The sequence below is a fragment of the Tyto alba genome, unplaced genomic scaffold, assembly GCF_018691265.1.
Source record: "Tyto alba isolate M040663 unplaced genomic scaffold, T.alba_DEE_v4.0 Super-Scaffold_17, whole genome shotgun sequence".
Classification (NCBI taxonomy): domain Eukaryota; kingdom Metazoa; phylum Chordata; class Aves; order Strigiformes; family Tytonidae; genus Tyto; species Tyto alba.
In genome coordinates this window covers 22,288,605-22,300,987 of record NW_024881279.1, presented here as the reverse complement: position 1 = coordinate 22,300,987, position 12,383 = coordinate 22,288,605, and the positions used below count along the sequence as shown (strand labels likewise).

Here is a 12,383-nt window from a genome sequence, read left to right as displayed (position 1 = left end):
CCACTAGCTCACTCTAGTTTTGACAATGCAACAGGTTTTTAATCGAGGGCCACACACTGCTTTCTAAACAAAGACACCAGCATCTTGTGCCGTAACGCAAGATGAGCAGATGCCCAGGTTCACAACCCTGCACACCGCATTTCTCCCCCTCCCCTGCAGTTGTCACCCCTACGTTGTCACTCGGCCAGGAACCGCGGCCACACGCTCCATTTCTTTTCGAGTGAAGCTCTGCTCCACCGCTTTAGAGCTGCTTTGTCCCCACACAGCAGCATCCCATCGCTAGAGCAGCTGTCTTCGTGCCTGCTGGAGATGCACACGTATCCCGGGTTCGCCTACAGCTTGCTGTAAGAGGACTCCAAGAAACACTGCTAACATTTACATCCAGAGGTGCGTACACAAGGACATTGAGAGATGAGACAAGTGGAACAGAGTTAGACCAAAAGCAGTGGACATTTATTCCTCATTTATGCAAGAGTGTAAAGATGCATTTGAAAATGGATGGGACAGACCCTTGTGGCTGGAGAGCTGGAGGCTACAGCCCCTCCTTCAGCTGATGGCTTTGTTTACAATTCTACTAAGAGGAGATAAATTTGCAGACTCACCTACTGTCACACCAAGGATGCTGGCAAATACACTTGTATACAAAGAAAAGTTTCAAACTACATTTTCCACTAGATTCAAGTGAAGACTTTGTTCAAAAAAAGACACATACAAGTACAATTTAAAACTGTATGAACATTTGCAAATGTTTAGTGCAAAGTAATTATGTAAAAGCTACATTTTATGAAAGTTTGTGCTGATGTGTTTGGTAGTAGTTTTTTTTTTCCTTTTTTTTTTTTTTACCCTTTTACATCCATTATTTTAGTTACATAAGGTTTCACTTACCTACAGTACATATGCATTGTGTTAGGTCCCATGCAAGTGGGAATAATACCATAATACCATTAGGCTTTGTAAAATGTCACTCAGATTCTCATTTAGTAAACTGCTTATTTGGTTTAACAGTCAAGTTCCTGGCACACTACACATCCTGATTTCATGTAAGTGCTTAAGCTTATGTTTGTCTTGTTTAGGTGCATAGCCTTGTGTGATGCAAACCAAACTCCTTCATGACTTCTAAATGCAACCATTTGTGAATGCAAAAGTTTTAGAGAAATCCACCATTAGTTTTAGCCTGTAACAAACTGCTCTTAAAATTAAAAGCCTATTCACACAAAGTTATATGTAATGACTGTAGTAATCAGTTTATTACACAGATTAATCATTCTTGAACGTACAAGCTCCAGGGGAGCAGTTGGGTCTTTAAATATACACAAGTTTTCTGTCAAATGGATTTTTACCCTTACATCCAGAAAGACCTAAGCAGTTAAAAAACTTAAGAAAATTAAGAGCTATTAGCTATGTATTAACTGAGAAACCACATACAAACCAAAAAAAGTATGAAGGAAGGGAGAGAGTTGAAACAAATCAACATCACTTGATGCACTAATAGCTCCATTCCATTTAATGTTGACCGGTTAAACTTAGACCTTAAACACAGGATGTGGGTACAGTTTATCTCATTGGTCATAACATTTACCTAAGGTGTAGGTCCTTCAGAATAAAATGAATACAGAAACAGCTTCAAGTTCTTCACCTTGCTTTTCATAACTTATGAGTTTAAAAGGATTCCATTTAAAATCCTTCATGGATCAGCACTGTCCCTAGAAATATGAAATCCACCGTAACTCTTCCATTCATATTTTATTACTCAATTCAAATCAACAAGGAATGCTTTTAGGCTCACAAAGTTATGACTGAAGAACCAGCTTTTCACACACACACTTCTCTGCTAGGAGTCAATGTTGGTACGGGGAAATACAGTATTTCTATTTTGTTGTTCCAAGTATGTACAACACGCAGCACTGCTGTATCAGGTAAACATGTGCACAGGGGAAGATGAGGCGTGGGCTCATAGAAAGCAGTCAAATGGAAATCAAAAGGACTTTCTCTTTCAGAGTTCCCCTATCTTTATTTGTAGAGGTTATCCAATAATTTCTTAATTACATCGCATACTTCTGAGTCCATTCCCGAGCTATTCTGTTGTACCTGTATGTATAAAAAGAGGATTTACTTAACATAGCATCTGAACAGTCTTTCAACTCCAGTAGTCTAGTCTACAAATGGCATAAACTTAAATTTTACAAGTTTATTATACTGCTAGAGAATATAAGAGCAAACTGAAATACTAGGCGAACAGGGGAAATAAGAAAGCTCACAGTACTTCATGGAAAAGAAATAACTAGTCATATTTGCAACAGGAATATGAAATCTTTGATTTGAGCCACCAGACAGCTAGCACAGGTCTGTTCCCAGCTGCTGCATGGGAAACTATTACTGCTGGGTTTAATTTTGGCATTCTGGAAAAAAGTAGATTAAATGTGTCTCCCACCTCATTCTTCTTACTCCCTTGGCAAATTAAGCCTAGTACCTGGTATCTACTAGACTGTCAAACCCCAACAGGCTTGTTTCTTGCTACACATCATATCTGGCTATTTCAATGACTATCAGGACACAACGATTTGTCCACCAGATTATTTTTTTTATTATTATTCTGAAGTCACAATATGCTCTGTTTCCCAAGCCACCTGCAGCTTCTGTACCCAAACACCCTTCATAGCCACAGCCACTGCTAGAGGAAGCTCAGGACACTTACATAAAACAAAAGCAGTCATTGTGATGAACAGCACTGCTGAAAGCTTATTTCTGACAACAGAAGGCAAGTTGTTCTTATTCTACAGAATTCATAGGAAAAGCATAAGACACATATAGCAATTTTCCTAGTTATGTACAGTGACTAGGTTCTTGTGCTGGAATTTAGTCTATAGACAATGCTCTCTAGCTTAAAGAATCTGACAATCCACTCCTAACAAGTGCTCTTGCCTTCACATCACTGTTCAGACTACTCAGGAAGCAAGTCCAGTTATGTTTAAGCACAAAACTAATTTCCCTATTTTTGGAAAAAATAGGAAAGAGTTCTGCATACAGAAAGTGCAGTCAGTCACTGTTAGCTACGGCTCAAAACACATACTGCTACTCTTGCAGCTCATTAAAAACGGGATGCATGAACTTCTCTAACACTGTTTCTCAAGTATTCAGTAGAGTAAGCAAATCTGTAGGTCATTTTTCCCTTCCTATCTCATTCTCATCAGATGACCACATAGCTTCAGAAATTAACACTACTGATCAGATCTGGCAGGGAACAGCGAGGTAGAAAAGTGTTTACAATGATCATTAAGCTGTTACTTTTAAACTGCTCGCTGGTGCTAGAGTTCTCTCCATTCTTGTTGTCTACTTCATAGAAGCTTGGAATCCTCTCACCCCATCTCTACATCACTCGTTCTTCCCTTGTGTTGTCAAATGAAGGTGAAAACAAGGTATTTTTAATTGCCTGTATGATTCCATCACCAATAGCTAGCATGGAAACAGTCTCCCACTAGAGTAACTTGTTCTCCCTCTGCTGGTTACGTAGAAGTAAAGCAGGCAGTGAAGGCTCTGAAAAGCAGGTCACATTCAGAGCTCCACATTAAAAAGATTTGCATTGCTCACTTCACATTTTCATTAAATCAAGCAAACCTGGAATTAACAGCTACAACACTACTGAAAGACCACTGTGTGGAATGAAAACACAGTAGTAAAACCACAGATGTACAAGGCCTCTACATACTTCACTTCTACAGGCATATATACCTTTTTCCTACAGCAATGCAATGCTGTTAAGATAGTGGTACTACAGATCCCGGGGGAGGGGAAATCTCTGAAAAGACCACAGTTACAACAAAAAAGGCAAATCAAAGTTCACATTCTTTTCCAAGAAGCAGGTGCTTTCAGTTCCCCTTTACCATTTAAGTGTGGATTCTGCTCCATCAAGAACGTTACGTGCTGTTTTGGCTTCCATACTCACTTTTCTCTATCTGTTTTGTAGATCCGTGCAATCTCAGGCACTAAAGGATCATCTGGATTGGGATCACACAACAGAGAACAGATGGACAAAAGTACTAGGGAGAGAAAAAAAGATATTGAATTAGTTTAAGTGCAGCTGAAGACACCTGTAGAAGTCAGTCCACACACTTGCTTCCCCTCTAGCCATTAGTATTAGCATCTTTTTTTTTAAAATGCCAAGGAGCAGTAATCCCACATACTCCGGTCAAGTGATTTTGAACAAAAAGCCTTACCATTTAACTACACAACTTTGCACGACCACAACTTTTTAAATATCACAACAGACAACCTCCCGGATAGCTGTACCTGACTACAGCCTTAAGTCACAAGGCAGAAGTGTTCTATCCAAAGCCGTACCTGAAAGCCTTCTCTCAAATCCTTGATTTTGCACTTAAAATCCATCCCTTCCCTGAACTAGACAACATCACTGTTAATGACTTGCAGAAGCACTAGAAGTCAAAGAGCAGACAGGTCCAAACGAGATGAAGGAAACAAGCTGCTCACAGCTACTCAAGAGCTATTTAAAAAAGCCACTAGTCTTGCAGAGATTTAAGAGGCTTTATCCAAATATTTTCTGAGAGTAAGGAAGGTTGAGACAGATTAATTGTACAACAGTATTCAAAATGAATCAAGAGAGCGTAACTTACTGCACTCATACCAACCACAAAGCCCTTGAACTTCAAAGTTTCACTATAAATGCATATTGTATACATCCCAGAAGACACATCCCGCTCATATGATGCCGCTCGGCATAGCGTCAACCTTCATCCATATAAGGAGTCAGGACACTGCCTGCAAAGCTACAAATAGCACATGTACATTCCTACATTCACACCAAAGTAGAAGATATGAGAAGGCAGTAAGTTATAAGCAACACATATTGGGACAACACTACATGAGGCATGTCGGGGACATCTTGCCCCCCCATAAGAAATGCCAAACATTCCTTTGTCCTGCTTCCTCTCAGCCTGTTTTAATCAAACAGTGCCACTCCACATGTCCCTTCACCAATAGCAGCAACAGCAAACTTGTCACAGTGTGTCCTCCAAGCAAGTTGGAGATGACAGCAGTTGGAAGTTTGAAGGCACTGAACACAAATGTCTGAACTTCCATCAGTTGCTACTGTGCTACAGAGATACCATGCTGAAAGACATCAGCTGAAAAATAAGAAAACAGCATGCATGCCTTAACTATTTTGCTGTTTTTAAGATAGGTTAAAAAAAAGAGGCCTCAAAACAAAAAATGGCTAGATGCAGCCAGAAAGGGGAAAACAGGTCTGATAGTCATTGGAACTGGAGAAGATTTTTAAAGTGGGGCAAAACTGAAAGCTTCACTAGGTTTTACCTGAGCTAGCTGCGCAGTGATGAGAGCACCAAGAACACAGAAAGCCAGTTAGTTCAGTTTGTCTACGTATTTCTGCAGACCCTTCACTAGCAAATTATCAGTTGCAAGTTAAAAGCTTCTAGAACAAGTTTAGTAATGAACTGTTCTTGATTTAAGTGAACATATTTCTTGTTCTAGAATAAAAAACCACTTCTTCCTCCTTTTCCTGATTTTCTACCATACCCTTGTGAAAGAGTTAAGAGCTTCATTAAGCTCTACTATCAACTGACACTGACATTTATTCAGCTACCTCTCAGAATACAGCTTCAGAGTGTGAAGACTTTCATTTTGTGCTGGAGGCATGTAGAAGCCGCTAGTCCCAAACTGCTCTCTCTCAGCAAGGGACACTGCATGTTTAGTACCTGTAGCACTTTCCATCAGCTTCAGCACTGTTCCTCCCCTTGCCCCACGTACACTGAGTAAAACTCACATTAGCCTTCAGTAACGTGAATCTCCCTGCCACCTTACACCCAGCTGCTGCCACCAGTCACGTTAGCTTCAAAAACACAGCCACTTCCCCAGCTATTTTCCTGTAGCTCATTTCTCTGTTTATCAGACTACACTGAAGTTTCTTCAGCTAGTAGGACGAATAAAACAGTTAATATCTATCCCCTCCCTTTAACAGAAGCCATGAGAAATCCAAAGTTTTCTGGTCAACTATTAACACTACTCGCTCAAGTTTTACCTTTTAATAATCAAGGATTTTTCTGAACAACATGGCTCAGCCTTCATCAGCCAAACCAAGTTGCAAGACCATCCAATCCTCTCTGCCCAGCTTCCCAAACCACCGTAACACCCCTTTCCCCAACACTGGTGGTATTGGTTATGAGTTCCTCCTTGCACACCTCACATCAGCCTTGTAAAACCCCCAACACCACCTGATCTAAGCACCAAACCAGAGGTGGTGTTTCAGCTGCTGGTCAGCACAGGCACCAGGATAACCGGAGTGTTGCTTTGTGCCCTCCAGAGCAACAGCAGTCCACGGGCTGACACTGCCCACAAGTCAGTTTTGTCTGACAGGATGCAAGTTTGCCTTGAACAGCACCTCCTTTGCTGAAAGGAAAGGGAGAGTTAAGCCCTGTCCCAGTCTAGGAGTTTCCATTCTTAGTTTACAGGCTATCAACATGAGCATATCATTGCTACTTACTGGCCATTAAAAAAAAAAATCCCATGCCACTAATACTCTTTAGTAAAACAGGCTGTGGTTTGTTAGAACTCAATCGGTAGCTAAATGCTTCCCGTGATTAAGTCTGTCAATCTAGACACTTCAAAAAACATTTATAGATTTCATTCCTCAGCAGCTGTCTTGTAAGAAGTATCGCTCCAAAAACACCGAATAAAAATGGACACAATTATTTGGCTTCAAGCTGCACTGTCACATTCAGCTGCTTTGTTTTATTTTTGTAAGTCTTCATTAATCAAAAGTATTTGCCATTATGCTTGCTCTCACTGGTAACTTCACATCTTTCACTTTATCTGTATAGCCTCAGCAAGAAAAACACTTTTAACTGAGTTATCTAAACTAGTTTAATTTTAATAGCCTGCTGAACCCAGCTATTTGTCAAAAAGAAAGAAATTCAGGAAGTTTCTCTTGAGGTTTTTCCACCAGAACACTGCATATTCACGTGTTTTAGACCAACCGATGTAAGTAGGCTCCAGAGCACCACAAAAAAACCCTTGAAAAAAGGTACCTTCCCAGAAAGTTTAAAGGAGCCAAGTGCAAGAGGAAAGAGGAAGTAATCCTTAAAAATGTCAGTTGTGTATAGGAGTTATCTGATGCAGAGTAAGTGATTAAATCAACACTGTGGAATAGAGAATCACCAGACCATTTTATTCTCCAATCAAGTATTATTGCAATGAATTTAATAGCAAAGCCTTGACATTTTAGTCAAATGACAGCAGCATTGGTAGAAGACAATTTAAAGATAGTTCACAGAAATCAAGTTTTGTAGCCACAGAATCAGGTTGAATAACTACACAAGACAGGTAAGTGACATTGTTTTACACCTTGTCCTACTCATCCTGCATGACCGTAGGCAAAGCTGCTCTAACAGCATCAGTCTGACAGCATCCCTTCCTGAGCCTTTCACTGAATGAAATAGAAGCATGCACTCTTCAGAATTCAAGCCTGGATTTTTGTCAGTAATAGCAAATAGATGAATTTTACTTTCCATTGATTGATTTCCATTGATTTCCACTGGGTTCAAGTACAGAGTTATTTTTTATCCCTTCACTCTTAATTGTCCAAGCAGTCTAGACTGTAGCAAAACATTAAGCAACTTAAAACACTGTCAGTTTAAAGCTCCCTTTCATTCAAAAAACTGGGGTTTGCTTTGTTTTATTGCACCAACAATGCAGCCTACTTAACTTCAATACTTCAACTGTGATCTGCATCTACCTACTGCAGACAACAAAAACAATTTATCCTTTAGCAGGCTTCCTACTGCTATGGACTAGCATGGACCAAGTACTTCACCATCTAGGAACTGGGAGACCCAAACTAATCAAGCAAAAAGTCTGCTAACAAAGTGTTTCTAAAAAAGTAATGGGCTTAGTTTCACCATAGAGTAGTGATACAAATGCACTCTCATCAAGCAGAATGATCACTTAGCAATTAAGAATGCTCCAGCAAGGTGCTCTTTGAGGCAAAACAAGGTCTGCTGATATAACAGCACAACACTGACCCGTTTCCACTGCAAGACTTCCTTTTACAGAGTACATAACACTCCAAAATTCAAAGACAATCTTTCTCAAGGCAGCTCCTCTGTGCAGAGAATCATGCCATTTAACTTGTCAACAAGTTTAGCTACAGTTCACTACTGCATGATCCACCTCATCTTCTCAGCAGATTTCTGTGCTGTGCTCTTACAGCACTAAGAGTACTCTGTCATTTCTGATGAGCAATTTCATCTTCCTGGTTCTGACACACCTCACACTGAGTGTGCAGGGCAGATGCAAATTCAATATGTAAACTCCATGGCTAAGCTTCTTCTGCTATAAAGCAGCTCAATCATTAGTCAGGACAATTCATGAAGTCAGCTCTCCTCAGATCGTTCTAGCAAAAGCCAAATGAGCAATACTGAAAACAATTTAAACCCCCATCTGTCTACTAGAACATCTATTGGCTCATACAAATCTAAGAGGCACATCAAAGCTGGTGGATCTCAGAGTTGAAGAGATTCTTAAAAGCTACAAGACACCAACTCCAGGCAGAGGGAATAAGCTCTACATTCAGAAAACAAACATCTTCCTTAGAGTGTCAACAAGGGAAGACAGATAAGGATGCTTAGCAATTTATACATGGCAATTAGCAACTCTTGATGTCAAGGATGACTTTATAACCAAGCGCATCATACCTTTGTATGTCCAGAGCATGTAGTTGAGCTGAAAGTGGCCTTTAGGAGCCAGAAGCAGCTGTGTAGAAGCCACAGTATTTAACACACCTTTGCACACATTATGTTGATATTCAAGTCAATTAGGCTGATTTCCACAGCAGCTCAACAGTCCAGATCATCACTGAAAAACTCTTACACGTAAGAGCCAAAAGCTACACCTTCTGATTTCTTTAGATATCAGCACTACAAAGGCAAGTATTAGTTCTGCTCTATCACCCTGTATTGAATACAGTAATCACAATTTATCTAGAAGTGTAGATGCTCTTCATGTAGAAGCCTAAGACATGAAAGGTAAGGCAAAGACATCCAAGAGATTGCCAAAAGCAGCAGATTATTATCTCCCTTTTCTCAATGCAGAAGTCATCTTCCAAATGCAAAACTCCAATCATTCACTTTGTCTGCAAAGCCCAAATGGGTGTAACATCCATCACTTCCAGCAGTCCCCTTAACATAGGATACCAGCCACTATAGATACTACCATTTAATCCCAGCTGGAATTGCAAACAAAACTTGCTCCAGTAAAGTACTTGTCTATGGGACACTTCAAAATAAGGAGAAAGAACTGAGGACCAATGGAATCTCCAGCTGAGTCACTGCAGAGAGATAAAAAGCAAGCATCAATTCTACCAAGGTAATAAGCCACCCAGAAGAAACATCTGAACTGGTGCATTCTGATTCAACAGCTGTTTGGTGCAGTTACTGCTCTCCAAAGAGGAGCCAATTTAGAATTCATCTAGGACTAAAGTGATTTTTTTTCTTGGGCACCCAGCATTTTAGATCAAAAAACAGATGAGTGAAAGCCTTTGCTCTCCTCCTTGAAGATCCCTGCTATCTTAACTTTTATATTAAAGGCAAAAAGCATATCACTATGACAGGAATAGATAAACTGCTTTTTAAAAAATAAGTTATTCCTGCAGGCTCAACTCCTGTATGGGGCAAAAGGCCCCAGCAGACCCAAAGCCAGTCTCCTCCCACCAGAGGAAGGTCCATCTCTCCAAGCATAGAGTTTGCACCAACAAAATTTTTGTTATTGTATCAAGCTGCTGATACAGCAGTTACCAGATTGTCAGGACAGCAGGATGATACTTATTCAGCTACCTGTCCTGGATGAAGCCACACAGTAGTCTCAAGATCACCCTATAATCAAAAAGCTCATGTGCCGACATGGAGCAGTCAGGTAAGACAAGGAAGTATCAATTTTTGGACATCGTGCCAGTATTGTGAGTTCGCAGTAACGGGAGCAGCCCATCTTGCCAGCTCTGTCCCAGGTGACTGACAAATATTATGGCAGGAAGTTCTTTCTATGGAAAGCCACTTGTCACCCTCCTGGAGACCCCGCCACAGGCTCTGACAGACTGTGCTGTGCTTTTTGATCCAGCTCATCCAGCCAAGTTTCCGAGCGTGAAAGTAACAAAGTTTATCAGCTCAGGTTTAACGCAGCCTAGTACTCTGGGGATTATGAAACATCTCCAAGAAATTTGAGCTTTGGACACATACCACTGCTGAATTCTTAATTCCATTTCAAAGGCTTTATCCAACTCTCCTGCTTCTCACACCAGCTAGGGCTCCTCCTTTGCTCATCATCAGCCTGATAGCCAAAAGCCTCCACATCAAGGCACACTACTACGTAGATCTCTGTTCCTCACAAACAGGAAGAAATCTGACTCCTGGCAGAAGCATTCACCTATACAGTTGCTACTTTTGAGTTTCAGGCCCTTGAAACTTTTGAGGCATACAGTTATCAAAGTTCTATCAGTGCTGACAAACATTAAGCTTTTAACATTAAAACACAACTGAAAACACCACTGTTCAACAAGTTCAAATGCTAAATACAAAGTGACTGGCTTCTGACTGTGAATGGGCAAGATGCATCTGAGTAAATTAAAGCAACTTCAGACTCCACTCAAGTTAAATCCTATTTCTTAACCAAAGTCCCATTTTAAACTCTTCCAGCAGTCTTATCTAGTCTCATAGGAAGTGTACCTTTAAATCTGAAGAATTTAAACTTCTTGCTTCAAAGCAACTTGAATTCCTGCTAAGTCAGTTCAACAATTTCTGGTGACAAGAGAAGAAAAGTTAAGTTTTGCCCAGTGTATCACAGACTGGTTGAGATTGGAAGGCATCTCCGGAGACCATCTTGTCCAACCCCCCTGCTCAAGCAGGGCCACCTAGAGCAGGTCGCCCATGACCATGTCCAGATGGCTTTTGAATATCTCCAACGTGGGAGACCCCACAACCACCCACTGCAACCTGTGCCAGTGCTCAGCATCCTCACAGTGTAAAAAAAACCATCTCCTGATATTCAGAGGGACCCTCCTACGTTTCAGTTTGTGCCCATTGCCTCTTCTGCTGTCACTGAGCACCACTGAGAAGAGTTTGGCTGTTATCACTGCACCCTTCCTTCAAGTATTTATATACACTGACAAGATGCCTCCTTCTCAAGGCTGAATAGTTCCAGTTATCTCACCCTGTCCTCAATGGGAGATCCTTCAGTCCCTTCACCATGTTCATAACCCTTCACTGGACTCTCTCCAGTACATACATGTCTCTCTTGTGCTGGGGAGCCCAGCACTGGACATGTGCTCCAGGTGCAGCCTCACCAGTACCAAGCAGAAGGGAACGATCACCTCCCTTAACCTGTCAGCAACACTCCTTCTAGTGCAGCCTTCTTCGCAGCAAGGGCAACATCTTGGAAGTTACACAAGTAGCTGTATTAAAGCTGCAAGAGTTGAAATGCAAGAATTAAAGTTTCCCTTGGAACCCTAACTTTGCACATATGGAGGGACTGATCCAGGTTATGTGACAAAGTCACACCTCCCCACCAGTTATTTGGGTAACCGTTACAAACAGGCAAATTAAAAGCCAAGAGGATGATCAGAAACCAACTTCCTAATTTTGAAAGCTTCACTGTGAAGATCAAGTTCATTTAGGTTGCTGGGTACTTGGGAACTCCCATCCAGCAAGTCTTAGTAAAGTAATTCTTGAACACTTGTAAGAGCAACACTACAGAAAATTCATACTGCACTGGTCATGGAAGAGTCTGAACAGTGTGAGCTAAACTCTTGAATGAATGAGACTGAAGTTACTCCCTGCCATTCACCAGGCAGAGTCTTCCAAACATCTTTAATATAAGCTTCATGGTTCATTAGTTACAAAACAGTAGTGAGAAGTGGGACAGGACAAAGCAAGTTAGCCTGACCTTCAGGCTAGCCTGAAGAAGTACTTCAGTTTAGTATTAGCTCTTACACATTCACTTGTCAAATTCAAGAGAAAGTGGGACTTTCCCCAAAATGGCTGAGAACAGTTGTAATCATGTTAAAACACTTTATTCTCCTGTTTAAGGCAACAGGGATTCTTATTTATGCAGACTTTGAGATAACATTTTTAATGTAAGCCTATGTATTCTTCTTAAACTTCGGAGTTTAAATTAACCACCAAGGTGTGTTTAAGACTATTTTGATATGATTTTTTTTCTACAATATGCATTCTTTAAGGAACACTTACCTCAGAATTACCAACACAAGGAAGCTAGCTATTCTACTGAGACACTCAGTGCTGCTCTCTGAATTCTTCAGAACTCATTTTAACAAGTCTAGGAGTGACAAACATTTAGAAACACGGAAA

At 40.7% G+C, this 12,383-nt stretch overlaps 1 protein-coding gene across 2 annotated transcripts in view; it reads right to left on the bottom strand.

The window, feature by feature from the left end:
• Positions 1–431: 431 nt before the first annotated feature.
• Positions 432–12,383, bottom strand: part of UBE2D2 (ubiquitin conjugating enzyme E2 D2) — a 31,353-nt gene continuing 19,401 nt past the window's right edge. For both annotated transcript variants that reach the window (XM_032988465.2, XM_032988466.2), the window contains exons 6-7: positions 3,944–4,037; positions 432–2,088 (exon numbers count right to left, since the gene is read on the bottom strand). In XM_032988465.2, the coding sequence (XP_032844356.1) occupies positions 2,043–2,088; positions 3,944–4,037 (140 nt within the window). In that variant the 3' untranslated portion in view covers positions 432–2,042. The remainder of the gene's footprint in view (positions 2,089–3,943; positions 4,038–12,383) is intronic.